The sequence below is a fragment of the Cornus florida genome, unplaced genomic scaffold, assembly GCF_030987335.1.
Source record: "Cornus florida cultivar Cherokee Brave unplaced genomic scaffold, ASM3098733v1 CherokeeBrave_3.0.0_Hap2_Chr09, whole genome shotgun sequence".
In the NCBI taxonomy this organism is placed as follows: domain Eukaryota; kingdom Viridiplantae; phylum Streptophyta; class Magnoliopsida; order Cornales; family Cornaceae; genus Cornus; species Cornus florida.
The window spans coordinates 72,135,814-72,158,369 of record NW_026775579.1 but is presented as its reverse complement, the minus strand read 5'-3'; the positions used below and the strand labels follow the sequence as shown (position 1 = coordinate 72,158,369).

General features: G+C 35.1%; 2 protein-coding genes across 2 annotated transcripts; one reads left to right on the top strand and one right to left on the bottom strand.

The window, feature by feature from the left end:
• Positions 1–1,286: 1,286 nt before the first annotated feature.
• Positions 1,287–8,164, top strand: LOC132274363 (fructose-1,6-bisphosphatase, cytosolic-like). The gene is made up of 13 exons (XM_059775628.1): positions 1,287–1,405; positions 1,509–1,699; positions 3,438–3,485; positions 3,602–3,676; positions 3,756–3,817; positions 3,945–4,011; positions 4,139–4,252; positions 4,516–4,602; positions 5,148–5,218; positions 5,289–5,354; positions 7,211–7,297; positions 7,408–7,483; positions 7,902–8,164. The coding sequence occupies exons 2-13, from the start codon at positions 1,541–1,543 to the stop codon at positions 8,013–8,015; spliced, it is 1,026 nt and encodes a 341-aa protein (XP_059631611.1). The 5' UTR covers positions 1,287–1,405; positions 1,509–1,540; the 3' UTR covers positions 8,016–8,164.
• A 3,392-nt stretch (positions 8,165–11,556) lies between these two features.
• On the bottom strand, positions 11,557–12,078 carry LOC132272837 (secreted RxLR effector protein 161-like). Its single transcript, XM_059773917.1, has one exon. It carries the CDS (start codon positions 12,076–12,078, stop codon positions 11,557–11,559), a length of 522 nt encoding a protein of 173 aa, XP_059629900.1.
• Between the last annotated feature and the right edge of the window lie 10,478 nt (positions 12,079–22,556).

Here is a 22,556-nt window from a genome sequence, read left to right as displayed (position 1 = left end):
TTTTTCTAGCTCTTTTTTTTTTTTTTTTTTTTTTCCCTCATTATCCATTTCGTGTGAATGGATTATCCTATCAAACTTTTTTTTTTCCCCCTCATAATCCATCTCCTGTGAATGAATTATCCTATCTAGCCCTTTTTTATTTTTATTTTTATTTTTTTTTCAGCATCCATTCACATAACATTACTCGAGTTTCTATTTTCATGGTGTTCTACAAATATTACCTTTTTAGATAAAAATATCCTTTTAAATTATCTAGCCTTTCTTCTTATCCATATGAGGATGTGTGCATGTGTATATGTGTGTGTATATATATACTATATAATAACTAATGTTATGTAAATGGAGGATAAAAAAGTTAGATAAGATAATCCATTCATACGAGATGGATTACGAGGGGGAAGAAAAAGTTAGATAGCATAATCCATTCACAAGAGATGGATTATAAGGGAAAAACAAAAGAGCTAGAAAAAAATAAAAAAAATAAAAGATTCTGAGATTTAAAAAAAATATACAAAATTAGTTTTATATACATATATATTTCTTTATACAGCTATCTATATTTTTTTCCCTTTTTCAGAATTCATTCACATAACACTAATTACATCCTCTATATGGATCCATTAAAGAGGAGAGAAGTAGAAAGACTAGATAATTTAAAAGGGTATTTTTGTCTAAAAAAGTAATATTTGTAAAGTCTCATAAATAAAAACTCAAATAATTAATACAATTTAAAACTAACCAATCCTAACTATGACTGTGAATGGACAGTCGCTTGCGTGACTGCAATTAACACTCCTCCTTAAAACAAACCAATCCCTGTCTTGTGAAAGGAGGTCCCTTGCGTGACTACAGTTAGCACTCCTCTAAAATAATACTAATAAAAGTTTGATTTTCCACACCTCCATGCATAATTTATTATTAGAATTGGAACCTATTCAGAAATAGATCAGAAGACGGCGACTTCTTTGAAAAAAGAGTTGATTTTTTTTGAAAAAGAAGCTGGAAGTAATAATAAACAATAAAAAGATTTCGAATTTCCACAAACACATGAATAATTTACTATTAAAAATAGGTCCTATTCGGAAATAGTTCAAAAGATAATGATCCATTTGAAAAAAAGAGCAAAAGACGGTGACTTGTTAGAAAAAAAGAGCAAAGGACTAGAAATATCCTCGAAGTCCTCACCTCGTCAGCTTCGAAAGGACGCAATAACCGCCGAATCGAAGGACGTTATCTTGAGCAACGACCACTAGTAGCCTCCCCACGGCGGAGCCACCACGTGTCATTCAAAACCTCCACTGACATCAGATATCTCATCTGACACTATTCGCTTTCTCTCTCATCACTCCCATTATATATATCTATCTACGCATATTCGTCTCATCCACTTGTACTTCATCCGAAGGTTCGTTTCAGCCCCTCTCTATATATAGTAATATATTTTAATCATACACCAATATATATATATATATATATATATATAACCCTAAATATTGATTTGTAAACAGGAGTGATCGATCGGAGTTGAAGAGGACTCGAGATGGACCACGCGGCGGACGCTTACCGGACCGATTTGATGACCATCACTCGATACGTGCTGAATGAGCAGTCCAAGTATCCGGAGTCTCGCGGGGATTTCACCATCTTGCTCAGTCACATTGTTCTTGGTTGCAAGTTCGTTTGCACTGCTGTTAACAAGGTTTCTCAAGTTTTTTAATTTAAAAAGTGTTTCAAATTGATTTGAGTGGTTTAGTTTTTTTATATTCTTTATGTTTTTCATATGTTTTGATATGGACAATTGTGTTTGGTAGGACTTAGGATGCATATTATGCACTACAATGTGTTATGTATCTTTTTGTTTTACTAATAAAAAATCATAGACCTGCTTGGTTTAGTTTTCAAGAACTCAAGAAACAGAATGGTTCTTTGAAATCTGCAACCTAACAGCTTTTGTGTATAATTTTTTTGATTTTTAGTTATCTGAAAACTGTTATAGAAAATTGAATCAAGCAGGCGTATACTTCTGATTAAATGCAATTGGTATGTGGGTTTTTTTAGAAAACAAAATGAAAGTGAATGCTAAAAAAAGAAAAAAAAAAAACAAAAAACAAAAACAAAAACAATTTTCTTAGTGTTTGAGGGAAAATATCTAGTTCCCATTCTTATATACGTATATAGTTCACGACTTTATGTCAAGATTATACTTTATTTTTGATTAATTTTATGTTAATGTTTATTTGTCATAGAGTTTCGAGGCTTCAATTTGATTTTGCTTTAATTAAAATGTTTACAGTACAATTCATGCTTACTATGTCAGGGTTTATTATGTTATAAATTTGGAATTCTACATACTTGTTTTTACTAGTAAAATATTTTTCGAATTCTTTTGATGCTCATTCACATTTGATTTTCCTCAATTCCACCCAAGTGTCCCTCGCGTGGTTCGATGTCATGGCTTCAATTTTATTTATCAAATGATTATTTGGTTTAATAGACATTGTTTCATGTTCCCAAGCATTTCCGTAAAATTTCTAAGTTGTTTCTATATCCCTTGCATTTGCAAAATGTTTCTGAAACATTTCCTTTTCCAAGCCAACTAAAACAGTAATTCGAAATAAAATTTTAATCTTTGCATGTGAGTGAGCTAGAGGTTAGACCTCCACTTTGTCCACCTCTCACAGTGGTCCAGATTTAATGGACCACAACTGGGTAATGGATACTTATGCAATGTGTATCTTTGTGTTTCAATTTTGTCATTTCCCTTTTTTTCACTATTCTCAACTTTTTGGAGCAAATGAAAATGTAAATTCAGGGTAGGCTTTAAAATCATTTTAGATTCTGTTTGGTTGCCAGGAAAATGGAGGAATAATTTGTTGAAGTTTGATATTTTTTGTTGTTTAATTCATATGAAAGCGAAATAAAGAAACTTTGATCTGCTCTACCAAAATCTTATATGGAACTTAATGGAGTTGATATTTTCAGTTTTTTTTGTGAAAAAGGAGAATTACTGATCTTCAAATTTTCCTTTTCTTTTTTTATGGTCTCACAGCAGCCTGAATTATTGAAGAAATAATCATTTTATTTTATTTTATTTTTCAATCTGTCCTGCAAAAAAAGTTTAAAGAAAATGTTAGTTCTTAGAAAAGAAGCTTCAAAGTTAAATCTGTAAAAGTTTAATGAAATTCAGGAAGATCTTCTTGAACAGGAAATGATTCTAAAAAGAAAAAAGTTATGGTCCTGTATTTTATTTTTTGTAATATCTGGGCAGAAGAATGCTGTTGTTGAATGTTAATTGTTCAGTACCTCTACTCATCTGAAGAAAGGTTTGTCCCAATTATCCGGGGTCTACATAAATCATATTTCACCGTTATGCTCTCTCAATTGCTGCGGTTTTATTTTTCAGTTTTTTTCTTACTTGTAAAAGTGTGATTGTGCAGGCGGGTCTTGCCAAACTCCTCGGACTTGCTGGTGAAACCAATGTTCAGGCATGTTGTTAAGCAATTTCATAATAATATGGTGCTTTCAATTTTTTGTTTTATTACATCGAATTGTTCTTCTTTTGTGATATTCGTATGAGGTTATTTGTCTGTTTTGACATCAGGGCGAAGATCAGAAGAAGCTGGATGTGCTTTCAAATGAAGTTTTTGTCAAGGCTTTGGTCAGCAGTGGCCGGACAGTAGGTTACTGCAAACCTTTTAATGTGTATTAGTGGAAAAAGTAATGATATTTTCTTAAATGTTTGAATCTTCTACTAGTGCATACTTGTCTCTGAAGAAGATGAAGAGGCAACATTTGTGGAGCCATCTAAGCGCGGAAGGTGTCTGCTGATGCTCTCTTTTATTAGACAGTTTTCCGTTGATCTTCTATTTTGAAATGTTAAATGGATGAAATTTGTATTGTTTATTTAGTATAAAGTTTCTGATGAACTCGTCCTGATATTGCAGGTATTGTGTTGTTTTTGATCCGCTGGATGGATCTTCTAACATTGATTGTGGCGTTTCGATTGGAACTGTATTGCTTCTAATCTGAAAATATGCTATTGCTTTAAAATTATTGTGATTGACTCTTGTACCAATGAAAGTTTTTAAGAATAAGTTGACACTGTAGTGATCAATTGGATGTCTTATCATTTGTCTAGATTTTTGGGATTTACATGGTGAAAGAAGGTGGAGAACCAACTTTAAAAGATGTGTTGCAACCTGGGAAGAATATGGTAGCAGCAGGCTATTGCATGTACGGAAGCTCTTGCACGGTATGAAAAATTACCTTCTTTGTGCATTTGATGCCCAATTGTATGTCAGGCAACAAAGCAATTTATTTCGTAATGACTTGTTCTGCTCCACTCTCAAATCTGTCTTCTTGTGATCTGTTCAGTCATGATGCGTGTGTTTTAGAATGATAAACTTCCCAATATTAAGCCCTTTTGGTAATTGATCAGTGTTCCGTGTTCGTGAATTTTTTAGTCTTCACGCTGGAATTCCACTCCGTTGTGATTTGGCGAGAATGGTTTTGCAGCTTGTGTTGAGCACTGGAGGTGGCGTTAATGGATTCACCCTGGATCCATCTCTTGGGGAATTCATACTAACCCATCCTGATATCAAGGTTAGTTTTTCGGTTGACTCTTTCATAAATTCGAAAAAACGGTCTGTTTGATAAAAATGCTAAGATGGTTTATAATGTTAAGAAGAAACACAGGAGCTTTTTATCAATGTGCTAAATTACGTGAAAGCTCTGGTTGTTGTGGATTACAAAGAAGATGGTTTCATTGAATATCAGTATTTTATATATCAACATTTTTGGGATCTCGATATATCAATTTGTAAAAATATAATAACTTTCAGCAGATCCTCTTCAGTTGAGAGCGACAAGCTGACCTTCATTTGCATTGGTGCACATTGCCCTTGTCATCAGTTCTGCAATTTCATCTTTTACTACAATATCCACAAGTTTACTATTTATTTGTAGCATGCTTCGAGATGAATTATATTACTATAGGTTTTTAATGGTTTCAGAGTGGTCATGTATGTATTGTTGACTGAGATGCAAATATGCATTATTTTGGATATGCATATATTTTCTTATATCATATCTCCATTGTACGTTTGAGTGCCCTGGTTTATGTATTTATTGTACGCCTCTTCGCATAGATTCCAGCGAAAGGAAAGATCTATTCAGTAAATGAAGGAAATGCAAAGAACTGGGATGCTCCAACAGCAAAGTATGTACAATTCTATAGTTAATTCTTCTTTTCTTTTAGTTATGTGGTACTGACATTCTTTGAATTACAGTTATGTGGAAAGGTGCAAGTTCCCCAAAGATGGTTCGTCCCCAAAGTCTCTGAGATACATTGGAAGGTACTTGGAGTTTGGACTTGGAACTATTTCCAGTGTTTGAATTGTTCATTTAGTAATTGGATTTGTCTTAAGGTAGATAATATGGCTCTATTAAATGACATACTCTGTAATATATGAAAATTAAGTAAACATTAAGACTAAATCTTGCATCGGCATCCCATTACTGCACTGACGGTTTTCGTTAGTCATAAAATAATTATCAAAATCTTGTTGGATTAGTAATATTGAACCAAATTCGGCCTTCTTAATATTGGGCTCCAAATGAATTAACCGGTAAGTCCTAAGTTATCTCAGTTATGAAACACTCATTACAAACCATTTACTTGGGGCAGTTTGTGATGGGAGGGAATCTGTGCTACGCACAATCTGCACCTATTCTAGGCATAGGCGCAATATATAATTTTACTAATTTTTGGTCCTCAGATTTTATGAATATGTTTAGTATTTTTCTTATTGGTAGTATTTATCTTTATCTTGCATATATGAAAGGTCGTTTTGTAATGTGAATACTACAAGTATTGTTTTAGAGAAGAAATTACAAATTTCCTTCTTTTAACAATTTCTTCCTGTCTTCACTTCTCTTCTCTCACATTTTGGCATTGTCCTCTTCTCTCTCTATATATTTTCTCTTCTTATTCCTTTCTTTCCCCTCCTGCTGCATCAGTTTGGCTTTGTTCTGGATCAGGTTTTGCCGTCTCTAGAATGATGCTTATGACTTTGACGTTATACCTTTAAGAAAATTACAAATATTCTTATATACTCACCAGAAGCATGCTTCTCTCTTTATACTCTTTCCTTTGTCCGTCGCTACTAGTAAAATTATTGTAGATGAGCATGCCACGACAACATTCCACGTGGCACTATTTTTGAAATATTACACCTAGTCAGTGCTGATTGGACCATGCCAATACCTGCCTGGCATTCCTCTGAAAGGATCAAGTGATCTCGAGCTACTTGTCCTAGAATCACGAATACTGTACGAGGAAGGGGTCGCCACCCTTCTCTCTCCTGTGGAGGTACCCCGCCCTAGTAGGATGGGTCCCACCTCTTCTACTATCCTTGAAGCTCCCTCCTGCATATGGAGCTTTGAACCTAAAGAAATACCTCCCACCTCGAGTCTACTTGATTGCAAGGCTCTGGGTGCAGAGCTAAGATGGAGACTCGGGGAGTCTAGAAGGTAGAGCTCCAAGGGATCCCTCTTCTTTATCTCTGGTCTCGGGAATCTGAGGTATAGCGGATAGGCAGCTGGGATCTAAGGAGGCACCTCGCTGCGAGGTTAGCACAAGGGGGAGAGGATGTTTGTTACCCGAGGTCGAGCTCCTAATAAGAGACGGACGGCGCATTAAATGCCCCAACCCTTCAGCATAACCCGCATTAAATACGGGACATCATTACCTCCTCGAATCAAGGTACAAGTCGTCTCGGGCCCCCTACCGGTGTCCCATCTGTCAGGAGGTAAGGTCATTAAACCTACGGGCAAAAGAGGAACTATCCTTGAAACAGGAAGTCCTTGACCAAAGGAACAGGTAGTATAAATAAGAGCAGTAATCAGTCATTAAAGAATGGACCGAACATAACTGACCGACTCAACAACTCTTGAGCTCGAGCTACGTATTTATATTTGCCTTCCCTCTCTTAATTTCTATAAAAGGAGAATCTCTCGTGTTGACTTGGACATTAATAACCTCAGCATTCTTGATCTACGTGGAATAATCTCCTCATCTCGTGAAGAACTTTCATCAACAACTATGAAATTTACTTTGCTTTGCTAAAATTGCTGTATATTGTTGGATATTTGTTGAACATGATATGATATACAAATATAATCCTCTATTTCTAATTTTTGTGGTCTGCAGCATGGTAGCTGATGTTCATCGCACATTACTTTATGGGGGTATCTTTTTGTACCCTGCTGATAAGAAAAGCCCCAATGGAAAATTGCGGTATGTTACGTACAAATTTAGAAAGAAATCATAAGATTTTATTTTTTGAAATTACAAACTACAGAAGAAGAAAAATTCTGACTAAATATGGTGCAACTGTTATGGAATAGGGTCCTCTATGAAGTCTTTCCGATGTCATTCTTGATGGAACAAGCTGGAGGTCAATCATTTACCGGCAAGCAACGGGTATTGAGTTTATGAACTTTTGATTATTCAACATACATAAATTTCTAGTTTTGTTATTTTGTCTGATTAGTTTAAAAAGCCTTCCTTCTTGCTTGTTTTTTGTGAAGCCTTCAATGCACTTAAAATGATCTTCTATCCATAGAGAACTTGAAAATTGATTTCATTATTCAGCCCTTGTATAACTAGATTTCCTATTAAATGTAAAATTTATGTGGGCTCAAACTTGGATTTAAAACAACTTAAGGCCCTGGAAATTAGTTGGACATTAGATTCCGAAGCTCTATTCTAGTTTTTTTGTACTCAGATTGAAACTTAGAAGAACTTGTAGCACATCTTTAAAGCACTTTTCTAGCGCTCAAACTGCCAAAATTTCATATCTGTGGTATATTATCAAATATTTAAACAATTCTCTTGTCAGGCACTTGACTTGGTTCCAGAGAAGATACATGAACGATCTCCAATATTTCTTGGAAGTTATGATGATGTCGAAGAAATCAAAGCACTCTATGCTGCTGAAGAGAAGAAAGAATGAGTGTGTTAACCTTGTTTTTACTTTACAGTTGTGCAGGTGCTAGACCTAGTTGCATTTTATATTCATAAAACAACACATTCCATTAAGTTTTACTTGTAATGACATACTGTGATTTATTTATGAAAAAACAAGGTTGATGTTTCCGTTGATATTGAATCATAACTAAGATAATGCTTTGGATGAACTGAAGAATGTAGGCATATATATATGTAAGCATGTCTGTAATCTGATGAGCATAACCAATGGGGGCATTAGCTCAGGTGTTATGATCTCTCGTCCCCAAAGGATAGGTTGAGAGTTCGAGTCACATTAGGGGCAATATTGTGGTTGTGTGCGTTTGCTTAAACTTTTGAGGAAAAAAACCCGATGTGCAGGCATAATCTCTATTTCATTTTGGCTCTGGTTGTCATGATGGGGTTTCAGGGGATGGATCCGGGGAGAGGATGGCAACTCTGTGTTTTCTTCTGTGGGGGTCCAGAGGCAATGGGGGAGTTGCCCTCCCCTTTGCGTCGACCCCAAATGGCCAAGCCGGGTTGAATTGGAGGTTTAATTCCAAATCTCTGGTATGACTACCAAGAGAATTTTATTAGTTAGTACCTTCAACTATAGCTTTTCATGGCTTTTTTGCCGGTGATGGTGGACCACTAACACCTTCAACTTCAATCTACAAAAAAAAAATAAAAAAAAAAATCAAATGCTTGTCATTTTAATGCAATAGAATTTGTAAATTTTTTTTCTAAGAAATGTTTTAAATATTAAATTTCGAGTGCATATGAACCTATGGTTTTAGTAGGAAAAAAAATTAGTCTTATGAACATATGGTTTTAGTAGGAAAAAAAATTAGTCTTACACTAGTTGCCCAGGGTTTTGCAGAAGCAAGGAAAAGGAAATGCGAACTTGGAATCTCAGCACAAAAGTGGGTACAAACTTTGGCAAGAGATAAGCCTGCAAAAACATCCTTCTTTACACACACACCTCCATTATATTGAATTTTTTTTTTTTTTCTTCTTTTAGGTAAATTGTATTGACACTTTGAAATTTTGGTCAATGTCACGTAAATGTGAGTTAATAAATTTTTGGACAATGACACATTGGAAGCTTCAAATGTCATATTTATTCTGATTATTTAATTTAATTAATTCACGAAATATCAGTCCTATTAATTGACATGACTACCCCTCTCTCCCCTAATCCCTAAACCAACCTTTTTGTTGGTTCCCCTTTTGTTTACTCCCCTTCTCACTTTGTAATATTCTCTCCCTCTTCGACTAATCCCTCTCTGTGGAGGGAAAAAAACTCCCTCCAATAAGAAGCGCACACGTCACCACTACCCATATCTACATTCCAAGGACATATAAGGCCCATCATGCTTAAGCCCAAATTGAGGGTATTTACAGCCCAAGACCATTGTTAGTTATCCTCCAACTTCCATCAAGGCCGAATCAAGAAGTCATCAGCCCAGCTTGTCGTCAGCCCAGCGTATGAGTATTTAACATCCGGCCTGTTACCCAAGCCCAGCCGGATCAAAATATATTCAGCCCAAGAATGCGCAAATCCTACCATTTGAAGGATTTACTGTATAAGGAAAATTTGGATAGGAAGTTCTGTACAAGGCAATTTCTATGTATGGAAGATTCAACAATGGAAAGAGCTCTATTAGAAAAGAATGGTTATATAGAAAGAATTGGAGGGCAAGCAACGCGAGTCCTACCATAATTTTGCAATCTTTTGTATATAAATAGAGGCTAAGACCTCCAATAAAGGATCAAGCAATTCCACACTTCTCTATACATTGTTCTTATTTATTTTTATTGTTTTTGAGTGAGTTGTTTTATTTTTCTCAGTCATTATTGGTTGAGCGAAATTTTGCACCTACACTCTCCCTCTCTGTAATCTATGTTGTTGTCATAATTCTTGCCACGAGATAAATATCTTGATACCATTACTTTTCAAATAAGATATCTAGATCAAATAAATGAGCTTAACTTAGAGTTGCGGTAAAATAAATAGTCTTTTCCAGGTAAAAAATAGTCTTTTCCAGTTACACTCCTCACTAAAATCTTGTTTCAATCCAACTACTTGTGTTTGTCATGGATGCAAAATATTATTTCTCTTCCTCTAACACAAGTATTCAATTAGCAAAAACACTTCATATTAACAATGCACTTCTCAAACTTACAGAATGCTATTTGTGATTACGCATAATAAATATGAAAAGGAAATCTAATCCATCAGAATCTCAAACTTACAGAATGCTATTTGTTGATGTAAGATTAATTTATTCCCTCTTTAATTATTAGGGACAAGTAAATAAAACCTCCTTAAGTTATATTTCTCGTAGCACTTTTATTTCCTATTTGAAAAAGTATGTAAAAAATATCATAATTTTTTTTACATTGTGCAAAAATACCCTATTTGACAAAAAATAGTGTTATAATACCCGTTTTGTCTTTTACTCTTTCGAAAATGCTGAAGGGTACTAATCTCATAATACAGTAGTGTTATGTTTACATTACCTTATATATATTTTTTTAAAAACTTTTTTTTTCTACATATATCTCTAAACATTTTTTTTTTTTTTTTTTTTTTAACTTTGAGAATTTGTAGAACAAGGATTTTGTAATGAATATATGTGTATATATATATATATAGTAATATTTATGGGAGAAACATTCACAGAGAGAGAGAGAGAGAACACGAAATAGAGAGAGAAAATGCTTTTCATTAAAATGTGTCTCCAAATGGTACGCACACATGGCCTTATATAGGCTTGGATTTTGGCTTTCACTGTAAGGCTCAAATGGAGCTTCCACTATAAGACTCCATTGTGATCTCATGGATGACATAAGATATTTGGGGACCCCACACACATTTATGAGATATATATAACACTCCCCATTGGGGTCCACAAAACTACACTAAGAATATGCCTCGTTAAAACCTTACTAAGAAAAACCCAGTGGGACAAAACCCTAGTGAAGGAAAAAGAGTACAGTATTCTTGTGTATGGTATTGCATAGATTAAAACTGCCTCATTAAAACCTTCCCAGGAAAACCCAGTGGGACAAAACATAGATGAAGGAAAAAGAATACAGTATGCTAATACCTTTTCGATCACTTGCTCCCCCTCATCAGTTCAACCCTGAAGATCCTTTAGTTGACGCATTCCAATGTTGTCCACTAACTTCTTGAATGTTATAGTTGGAAGCGCTTTAGTGAATAAATCTGTTAGATTATCACTCAAGCGTATCTACTGAACATCAATATCACGGCTCTTCTGGAGCTCGTGTGTGGAAAAGAATTTTGGTGAAATGTGCTTGAATCTGTCACTTTTTATGTATCCTCCTCTTACCTGTGCAATATATGATGTATTATCTTCGTATAATATTGTTGGACTATCTCTGATTGAGGAGAGTCCACATGATTCTCGAATATGTTGTATAACAGATCTCAACCAAACACACTCTCTACCTGCTTCATGAATTGCGAGTATTTCAGAGTGATTTGAGGAAGCTGTAGTCATGGTCTGTTTTATAGATTGCTATGATATAGCAGTATCACCATAAGTAAACAAGTACCCTGTTTGTGATCGGGCTGTATGTGGGTCAGAAAGATAACATGCGTCTGCATATCCGATCAACTGGGGCTTTAATTTTCTTGAATAAAACAACCCAATATCAGTCGTTCCCCGAAGGTAACGCATAATGTGTTTGACCCTATCCCAATGTCTTCGAGTTGGTATAGAACTATACTGTGCTAGTAAGTTGACTGCAAATGCTATATCAGGTCTGGTACAATTCGCAAGGTACATTAGAGCACCGATTGCACTAAGATATGGTACTTCAGGACCAAGAACTTCTTCGCCTTCTTCCAGATGACGAAAAAAATCTTTCTTAACATCAAATAATCGGACAATCATTGGAGAACTCAAGGAGTGAGCTTTATTAATATAAAAGCGCTTCAGGACTTTTTCAATGTATGTTGACTGACAGATAAAAATTCTACTTGGTAAATGTTTGATCTGCAGGCCGAGACAAAAGTTTGTTTTACCAAGATCTTTCATTTCGAATTCTTTCTTTAAATAATTAGCAGTCGTGGTGAACTCTTTAGGAGTTCCCACAAATTTAGATCGTCAAAATATACAGCTATAATGGCAAATCCGGATTTTTTGATGAAAATGCATGGATAAACTTGATTATTCACATATCCTTTTTTTAGTAAATACTCGCTGAGTCGATTGTACCACATGCGTCCGGATTATTTCAATCCGTACAAGGATCGTTGTAGCTTGATCGAATACATGGTACTTGGTTTCAAGCTATTTGCTTCAGACATTTTAAATCCTTCAGGGATTTTCATATGTCTATCACTATGTAGTGATCCATATAAATAAGCTGTAACCACGTCCATCAGACGCATATCCAGTGCTTCTGAGACTATCAAACTGATTAAGAAGCAAAATGTGATTGCGTCCATCATATGAGAGTATGTCTCCTTATAATCAATACTAGGTCTCTGTGAGAAACCTTGGGCTGCAAGTCGGGCTTTGTATCTTACAATTTTATTTTTCTCATTATATTTCCTTACAAATACCCATTTGTACCCTACAGGCATGACATCTTCAAGTGTCTGGATTACAGGACCAAATACTTCACGTTTTACTAATGAGTTTAGCTCTGCCTGTATTGCTTATTTCCATTTTGGCCAATCATTTCTACATCGACACTCTTCGATGTTTTGAGGTTCAGGGTCCTCATTAGCACCTGTAATATAAAGAGCAATTGCAAAGGAGAATATATCCCTAATAACAGCTGTATTTCTATTCCACAATTCTCTATAGTTTATTGAGATCTCATTATTTTCAGGTACCAGTGCCTCTTCAGGGGCTTATGCCACTTCCGGGGCATGCATATCTTCTAGGACTACTTGCTTATAAAATTTAGATTGATCAATCATTTTCGTTATTTCTTTTCCAAGTGTGACTTCTTCAGGAGCGCCAAATTCTTTATTTGATTTCTCTTGTGCTTTCCTCTTCCGGGGAACAGTGACTTTTACACCGACTGGTCTACCACGCTTCTGGCGTGTCTTAGATGCATTTGCAATAACACTGACAGACTGTCGTACAAAGACATCAATTCTTGCTGGAATGTTTGCAGCTAGAATATGTGATTTCATCTCTTTCTTTGTGTCAGTGAATGCATCGTGTAATTGATTTGCAATACTTTACAAATGAATGATCCTTTGAACTTCTAGTTCATATTGATTTGTGCGAGGATCAAAATGAGATAAAGTTGAGACATTCTAATTAATAACTCGTTGTTCTTCTGGCTTTTTCTTTTCCACCCTGATAGAGGGAAAACAGTCTCATCGAAATGACAGTCAACAAACTGCGGCGTAAAAACATCACCTGTCATAGGTTCCAGATATCTAATAATAGATGGAGAATCAAAACCTACATAAACACCAAGTCGTCATTGAGGACCTATTTTGGTGTGTTATGGGGGTGCAATGGGAACATATACAGCGCAACCGAAAACTCGTAAGTGAAAGATACTTGGTTGTTGACCAATCAAAAGTTGTAGTGGTGAAAAACTATGATATGCAGTTGGTCTAATGCGAACTAGTGATGCTGCATGTAATATCGCATGTCCCCAAGCAAAAACAGGTAGTTTAGTTCTCATGAGTAATGATAAAAGATTCTGCAAGACCATTTTGGGTGTGAGTATGTGTAATAGGATGTTCAATAAGAATGCCAATTGACATGCAATAGTCATCAAATGATTGAGATGTGAATTCCCCGACATTATCAAGATGGATAATCCGGAAATTGTGCTCGTAATCGGATTATTTGAGTAAGGAGTCCAGCAAATGCAACATTATGAGTAGAAAGTAAACTTACGCGTGACCACCGTGTTGATGCATCAATTAAGACCATAAAATACCGAAATGGTCTCCATGCTGGATGAATTGGTAGACATATATCCCATTGAATTCGTTGTAAAAATGGTGGGCATTCAACGACGACCTTGGAAAGTGATGGTCTGATTATTAATTTACCCTGTGAACAAGCGGTACAAGGATAATCATTTGCTAAAAGAATCTTCTGGTTCTTTAGTAGATGACCATGTGAATTTTGAATGATTCGGCGCATTATTGTTGACCCAGGATGACCAAGGCGATCATGCCAAAGTATAAAAAATATTTGGGTTGGAGCACTTCTAGTGCGTCACTGCATGTGACTCAATTACTCTTATATTTGTATAATATAATCCAGAAGATAAAGCAGAGAGTTTTCTAATACATGCTTCTGGCATGTAATACAGAGATATTCAACTCCCCCTTCATTTATAGTCTCAATATGATAACCGTTGAGACGTATATCTTTAAAACTTAATAAATTTCTTTTGAATTTCGTAGAGTATATAGCATCATCAATATTCAATTTTGTTCCACATGGTAACACAATGATGGCTCTTCCGGAGCCTTCAATTAGATCTGCTGGACCTGATATTGTATTGACACGAGCTTCAACTAATGTTATACGTGAAAAATATTTTCTATCTCGGAGTATAATGTGCGTTGTTGCACTGTCTGCCAGACATATATCTTCACCATTTATCTTGGGTATAGTCAATGCCTTAGTCAGATCCATGCTTCTTCATATACAAAATATATATTTCATTACTTCAAACTTGAAATATAAACTAGATTTACATACAAGATAGCCAAAATAAAAACATACTAGTACAACCTAGATAGAGACATGTTGATACAGATAAGATAAAACACACAAGGGATAACATGCTAGAGAAGTACACATTAATTGGTATGGACATTTCGACATTTCCATCACCAATCAAATGATCAATACTACCACTAGGATCAGCAAAGAAGTCAAAAACATCAAAGTGAGTAATATCAGTTGGTAAGTCATCATCCACAAAATTCATTTCAATTTCCTTTCCTTTTCCCTTATCATTCATTGAGGCACGATAAAGATCAACTAGATGTTTGAGCGTATGACAAGTACGCGACCAATGACCTTTCATTCCACATCTATAGCAAGGCTTGTCGTCATATATCTCAGGAGCTTTGTTCTGTAAAGTTTTTTCTTTTGCCTGCTTGGTCGCATTTGAATTCCATTTCTGGTGGGACGGTGTGGAGTTCCTTCTGAGAGTCAATAAGGAATTATGACCACTACGATTATTATAATTATTTATATTGCGACCATATCCACGACCACCACGACGTCCGCGTCCACGTCCGTGAAATGATGACACGTTCGCTTATGGGAATGGTACAGATCCAGTTGGACGGGACTGGTGGTTTTGCATCAAAAGCTCATTATTCTGTTCAACCACTAACAACCAAGAAATCAGCTCAGAATATTTGGTAAATCTGTGCTCTCTATATTGCTGCTGCAGGAGCATATTTGAGGCATGAAATGTGGAGTTGTTTTTTATAACATATCATCATCAGTAATTTTTTCTCCACATAATTTCAATTGTGAGCTGATTTTAAACAAGGCTGAATTGTACTCACTTACACTTTTAAAATCCTGCAATCGCAGGTGGATCCAGTCATAGCGAGCTTTTGGAAGGATTACAGTTTTCTGATGCTTATATCGTTCTTTCAAATTTTTTCACAGTGTCAATGGATCTTTAACCGTGAGGTGCTCTGTTTTTAATTCCTCGTGGAGGTGATGGCGAAGAAAGATCATAGTTTTTGCGCGGTCCTGCAGGGACGCATTATTTTCTTCCTTAATTGTCTCTCCGAGATTCTCGGCATCGAGGATCTATGACAAATAGTTTTTGCCCGAGATATTAAGTGCCACAAATTCAAGCTTGGTAAGATTTGACATTATGAAGGAACTACAAATGATAAAATAACATAGTTAGAATTATTTCACAGAAAGAATAATCAATTTGAGATTATAAAAATATTGCAGTCACTATAATATGATTTGTCAGTAAATATACTGTATAATGTCAAAAAGTTAATCATGTGCTTTCAGTAAGCAAAACAATAGCAAAAAGACAAAATATGTTTACACTAAAAGGCACATATAATTTATATTTCTACATTTTGCAAAACTTCAGGTTTGTAAGGGTTCTCAGTGTAAATGACTTTAGGTCAAAGAATTTCAGATTTATTTAGACTTTAGGCCAACAAATTTTGCGAGACTTCGGCTTCGCAAAAAAGTACCAAATATTGGTGAAACTTCAAGCTCACAAAGAGTATATTAATATATGTAAAATTTCGGGTTTGCCAATTAAATATAAATAATTTAGTATTTGCGAGACTTCGGGCTGAGCAATTTACTTTTCAAGAATGGACAAAAATATTCTAATATAAATAAATAAATAAATAGTTGCGAGACTGCATGCTCAACAATTTTAATTATATGTAAAATTTGAACAACAACTGTTTAATATAAATAATTATTTTTCTTACCCTTGAAGTGAGAAAGAAAAATAGAATTTTCTTCTCAGTTGACAGAGTCTCGTGCTGATAACATGTAATGAATATATGTGTGTGTGTGTATGTATATATATATATATAAAACAGAGTAAACATTAAATCAGATAAGGCGGTGTATAACCAACCAAGTAGATATATATATATATCAAAGGGGAAGCGCACAATAACTTAAAACAGAGTAAACATTAAATTAGATAAGGCGGTGTATAACCGACCAAGTATATATATATATATATATATATATATATATATAACAGAGTAAATTAATTAAGGCGGTATATAACCGACCAGGATATATAACAAGGTAAATAATTGAATATTAAACTGATATTAAAATCAGAAAGTAATTACAACAAAAGGTTACTGAAATAAACTTACAAATTAATGTAACTGATAGAGGTCTGAAGAATACAACATATTGGTGAAGTATTACACTCAGAAAGGGTAAATAAACAAGAATTGAATATTACAATTGGAACTGGATAGGGAAGCCTGAATACTCTCTTTCAAAGTCTGGAAGAGTAACCTGAATGAAGCCTGATGAGCAATGGGACTGACCACTGCATTTATAGGCAAGGCTGGAGACATATGAGGAGTAATTTTCAGCTTTCAAAAAGTAACTTTTGACTTTTGAGGCATCTGTGACTGTTCATGAATAGTAAGTTACTGTTCCTGTCGTTTGTGTCGATGGTTACTGTAGATGAATAGTTCTTTGTCGGGAGCATTGTTGAAATAGTGATTCTGCTGACAGTTACTATAGAAATAGTGACTTTGACCTGTTACTGTAGCATTGTTGACTTTTCCTGAAAATCCTTAGTAAGGATCATCATAGGGATTTTGACTATCTTGGAATACTGAGTCATCATATAAATTAACTGGGTGACTAGACTCAGCTTCAGAAGATGCATCATCAACTTCTTCCTCTTCTTGGTAGAGCTCTTGGAGGCGATCAGTTAAGGAAGCAGCCATTTTCTTGAGCTCTTCAATCTCCGATTTGGGAGTTTTCTTGGATTTGGAGGTAGTTGTAGAATAGGAGGTCTGTTTGTGTTGAGTTACTTGTTGTGGTTGTGACTGGTGTTGGTGACTGCTGTGGAAATTCTCCCTCAATGTAACCAATGATTCTGTCAATTTGGAATGCGTCCCACCATTTAACATAGTGACGACGGATAACAAGTGTGCCTTGGATATCATATTGCCATTTGAAAATCCATGGAACTTTGTATTTGCAGGAGAACAGAAGGAGAATAGGGAACTGAGAATTGTGTTTACTAACTTTGTAAACAGTGTGGAAATATTTGATTTGGTTGGCAAGAGTTAGGAGCAAGATTTTTGGAATGGAGCCATACTGAGACCACCATTTCAAAAACCAGGTAAGGAGTGGAGTTTTGTAATTGAATTGGTTATCAAAATTGAGAAACCAATAATGTGTGAATGACTCATTTTGGTTAAGCAGGATGATAAGCCAGGCATTCATGTAATCATAGTAATTAAACACATAATCATTATCGGGTAATGGTTTGCATAGAGCAGGATGACTACCCCATTCTTCTAAGGACGTGATTTTTTGTATGCAGAGAGAATGGTAAAGGACCTTTGTCTTATCAATTTTGTCAAAGATTTTATTAATACGGATGGACTTGGTGGAATACAGAATATTTCTGTAATATTGAAGTGACTTGAAGGGATGACTGGAGCAATAATAAAGATTAGGGGAAAAATAGGATTGGGCCAATTCAATAGGGTTCTGGATGTGACTAAGAGAGGGTTCTATGTAGAATAAGGCATGAACTGGTTTTTCAATGTAGTCACTGGGTGCTTTGGGGGTAGGCCTTAGGGCAAATGACTGGGGGGAGCTTGTAGTAGTGACTTCGAAGGGATCAGGTGCAGGGTTAACTAGAGCAGACTTGAAGGTTGATAACTGAGAAGTAAGTGGTTGAAATCTATTGGTGACTGCTAGGGCAGAAGATTGTGACTGGGATTATGATCTGGTGACTGGGGTTTTGCCGGAGCAAATATCAAAAGGTTTAACTCTGTGGGGCCTCTGGGGAGGCTGTCTGTCTGCCATCGGCTTTCTGCAAGAATTCTCTGGTAAGAAAATCTGGAATAGAATTGTTACTTCCTTTGATATATTCTATATCAAAATCGAATATACTTAATATAGCTTGCCACCGGGCAAAAATTTGTTTAGAAGCAATATTTTCAACATGTTTTTCTAAAACATATTTTGCGCTTTGACAATCAACTATGAGTAAAAACTTTTGATTCAAAATATCATCTTGAAATTTACTAATACATAAAACAATAGATAAAATTTCTTTCTTAATAGTACTATAGTTACTTTGTGCTTTTGTCCATACATCAAAATGGAATCGAACTAATTGTTCAGGTGCATTTGGACTGACTCGTTGCTTGAGGATGCCACCAAAGCCAATGTTAGAGGCATCGGTTTCAATTATTTTAAAAGAATCAGTAGTTGGAATGCCAAGACAAGGCAAAGACTTGACATAACGTTTAATAGATTTGACGATATCAGTGTGGACAGAAGTCCACGGAGGGGGTTTACTCTGAAGTCGATCAAATAAGGGTTTATATTGCTTGTGAAGATCTTTGTAAAAATCAGCAATGTAATTTAGAGACCCTAAGAATCGTTGTAATTGTGCTTTCTCTAAAATTTGATCTGGGAATTTATCAGCAAATTAAAGAGACCTATCAATGGGATGAATTTGACCTTGATAGATATGATAACCAAGAAACCTGATGTTGGTTTGGAATAACTTGATTTTTGTAGCAGAAATAACAAGACCATTTTTTTGAATTGTTGCTAGAAACAATTTCAAATGTTTCCAGTGTTCATCAATGGACTTGGAATAGATTAGAACATCATCAATATTAACAATGGAAAAATGACTATAAGGATTGAAAATATCATTCATGATATTTTGGAATTCACTAGGAGCATTTTTTAATCCAAAGGGTATTACTTTCCATTCATAATGACCAAATGGGGTAGTGAAAGCAGTTTTGTACCTATCCTTCTTATGAAGACGGATCTGCCAAAAGCCTGACTTCATATCAAATTTGGAAAAAATAACTACTTGACTAAGGCGACTAATAAGATCTTTTTTATTGGGAATAGGATACCTAATCCATTCTAAGACCTTATTTAAAGGCTTGTAATTGATGACTAGGCAAGGGACACCTCGTTCTATTTCAGAATTTTTCTGAACATAGAAAGCTGGACACGACCAGGGTGACTGACTCTTTTTAATAATCTTCTTATGTAGAAGATCGTTAATTTCTTTTTTACAGAATTCCATGACTTCTGGGCTCATTTGGATAGGCCGTGCTTTAGTGGGAATATGCCTTCTCTTAAACCCTTTAATGTAAGGTAACTTCACAGAATGTCTTTTTCTGTGCCAAAAAGCAGTGGGAAGATCAGAACAAACTGTATTTTTAATTTGTTGATCAAAATCATGAATTTTTGTTTAGAGAACTGGTTCAGTTAACTGAACATCAATTCTTTTGTAATTAACTTCTTCCTTCAAGAAGTTCAGCTGTTAAGTTTTACTTTGAAGCAGATTTATTGATTTAGACACAGAGGAATCAATTACTGATTTCAATTCGTTCCTAGAAGGAGGACTAAGGAACTTGAATTGAACTTTGTGTCCAAAAGGTCGAGTGACTAATCCTTCATTATCAGTGGTGAATGGGTAGAGGAGGTAGATGAATAAAACACCTAATATCAGCTTATCAGTCATATTTTTACCAGGACAAATGATGTCTTAAAACATACATTGTTTTGGCAAATATGAGCTTTAGAAAGCTTGTATTTTATGTCCATTTTACTACCATTGGCTGAGCTTAGCCTTTCAAAGGTTTTCTCATAGTATTTAGTTAGTATGAGACCTTCCTGAATGCAATTAAGATCAGTTCCTGTATCAACCAAAACAACGACGTCAAGTTTGAAATCTTTGTTGATGATAAGGGTAACTTTAGTATACCATTTTTGAAATGAAATGTGACATAAAGTTTGGAGTTTGTTAGAAGATTCAGAACCAAAGGGGTTTGAATGTTTTGATTTTGCTGAATGAGTAGAGGTTTCTTCATCAGAGGACTCGGAAGAGTCTTTTCCTGTAAAGGAAAAAGTAGAATGTTGTTTTAGTTCTTGTATATCATTTTTCATGACTTGGTGATCTGTTTTGAGATTTTTAATCTCATTTTTTACTATGTCAATTTCTGTTTGTAAGTCTTTGACAGTGACTTCTTTTGGTTTGTTATTAAATCTTTCTAGAGTTTTATATAGACTAAAATTAGACTTACTAATTGTCGGGGCTTCAGATTCTGAGTTACCTAATAATACCTTAAGTTTTTTAAGATATAAGGTTTTTAACTCAGGGTCATCAACCTTACTGATTAAATCAATAAGTAAATGTTCTTGTTCATCATTTTTGGTGAGAACGTTAATTGACTTATTAGGATTACAACAACTTTCTTTACATCCTAGTGTAATATTGGGTAAACTAGGAGAAACATTAGATGACTGTGAGGAGGAGCCAACTTTTGGATCACTACTACTGTCATCAGTGTTTTTTAAATGAACAATTTGGTAAATAGATTCCTTAATATCACTAGGGATTTATAACGGATTGATCTTTGTCTTTGCATAACAATCTTTTGCAAAGTGACCTTGGCAACCACACTTGAGGCACTTATCTTTAGTAATATTTGGGTTACTATGGGTACGCTTTTTAAAGCTCTTTGTCCTAAATTTCTTTTTAGGTTTAGGCTTTAGAGAATAATATTCATTTTTAGGAAAGATTGGTTTCCTGTCTTTGTAGTTTCGACGGTAACCTTTGTAACTCTTCTTGTGGGACTTGGGGTTCTTTCTAGATGGAGCTATGGGTGGAAGACCGTATTGTTAACAAAAGGTTCCCATTTCATATTTAACTCTTTTCCTATCATCTTGTAACTGGTTACTAATTTTCATGTCAATACACATCTTTAATTCTTCCTTTTGGATTAAGCTGATGATATTGCCATATGTGAGATTATCATAATCAATGTTACCTGTGGCTTTACCAAGAGTATCTCGAATCTTATGAGCAAAAAGGTTGGGTAAACCATTAATGAATTTTTCTTTCCAAAATGGTTTGTTATTATCATCTCTCAGCATAACTCTGGACAAGAATACATCCTTATACCACCTGAAATCACTCATGATTGGACAAGAGAGATTGGTAAGCTGGTCATGTATTCTAGAGGTGATGTTACTAGGAGTACCTATAAAATGGTCTACTATGGTGTAAACAAGGGTATTGACTCCATCAGGAATGGCTCGTCCTAGGGCTTCATCAAAAATAGGAAGACCATCATTATCTTTTTGAATAGCATTTTTGATTCCTGTTCGAGAATTTTCAGTTAGATGTTTTTCCCACCAAGATTTCAACATTCCTGAAAATCCTGAAGCAAGAAGATCAACTATTTCTGGTTTACTAAGGTTATGTGTAGTAACATAGTTATTAGCCACCATGGAAATATGACTGAGTTTATTAAGGATTTATTGTTCTGATAAACCATTAATATTCAATTCATAGAGTTTATCAGAGGAGACAGAAAATTGATTTTGAATATTTCTTTCTTCATATTGAAGATCAGGCGGTGTCGGTCTAGGGTACCAATTTTTGGTAAGACTAGTTGGGTTGACACGTCTATTAACTCAACGATTAATTTCTGTATTAGAAAAAACATGTTTAATTTGTTGAATATCAGAGGGGTAACTGGAGGTAGAAGAAAGACTATCAGAATCATCAGTATTGTTGATGACAGTGAGTGTTTTATCTTCTTTAATGGCTTTGCCTTTCTCCATGGTTTTGAGAAGAGTCTCAATCTGGAGAATGATAGAAGGATCAGGAAGGGCTTTGGGAAGGCCTTTTCTTTGTGTAGGCATAGAAATAATTGGTGACTCCAGTGGAATGGAAATGACAGGAGGAATGGGAGACTAAGTGAGGGAAAACTCAATTTTGTCAAGTTGAGTCCCAATAGTATGTAAATATTGATTAG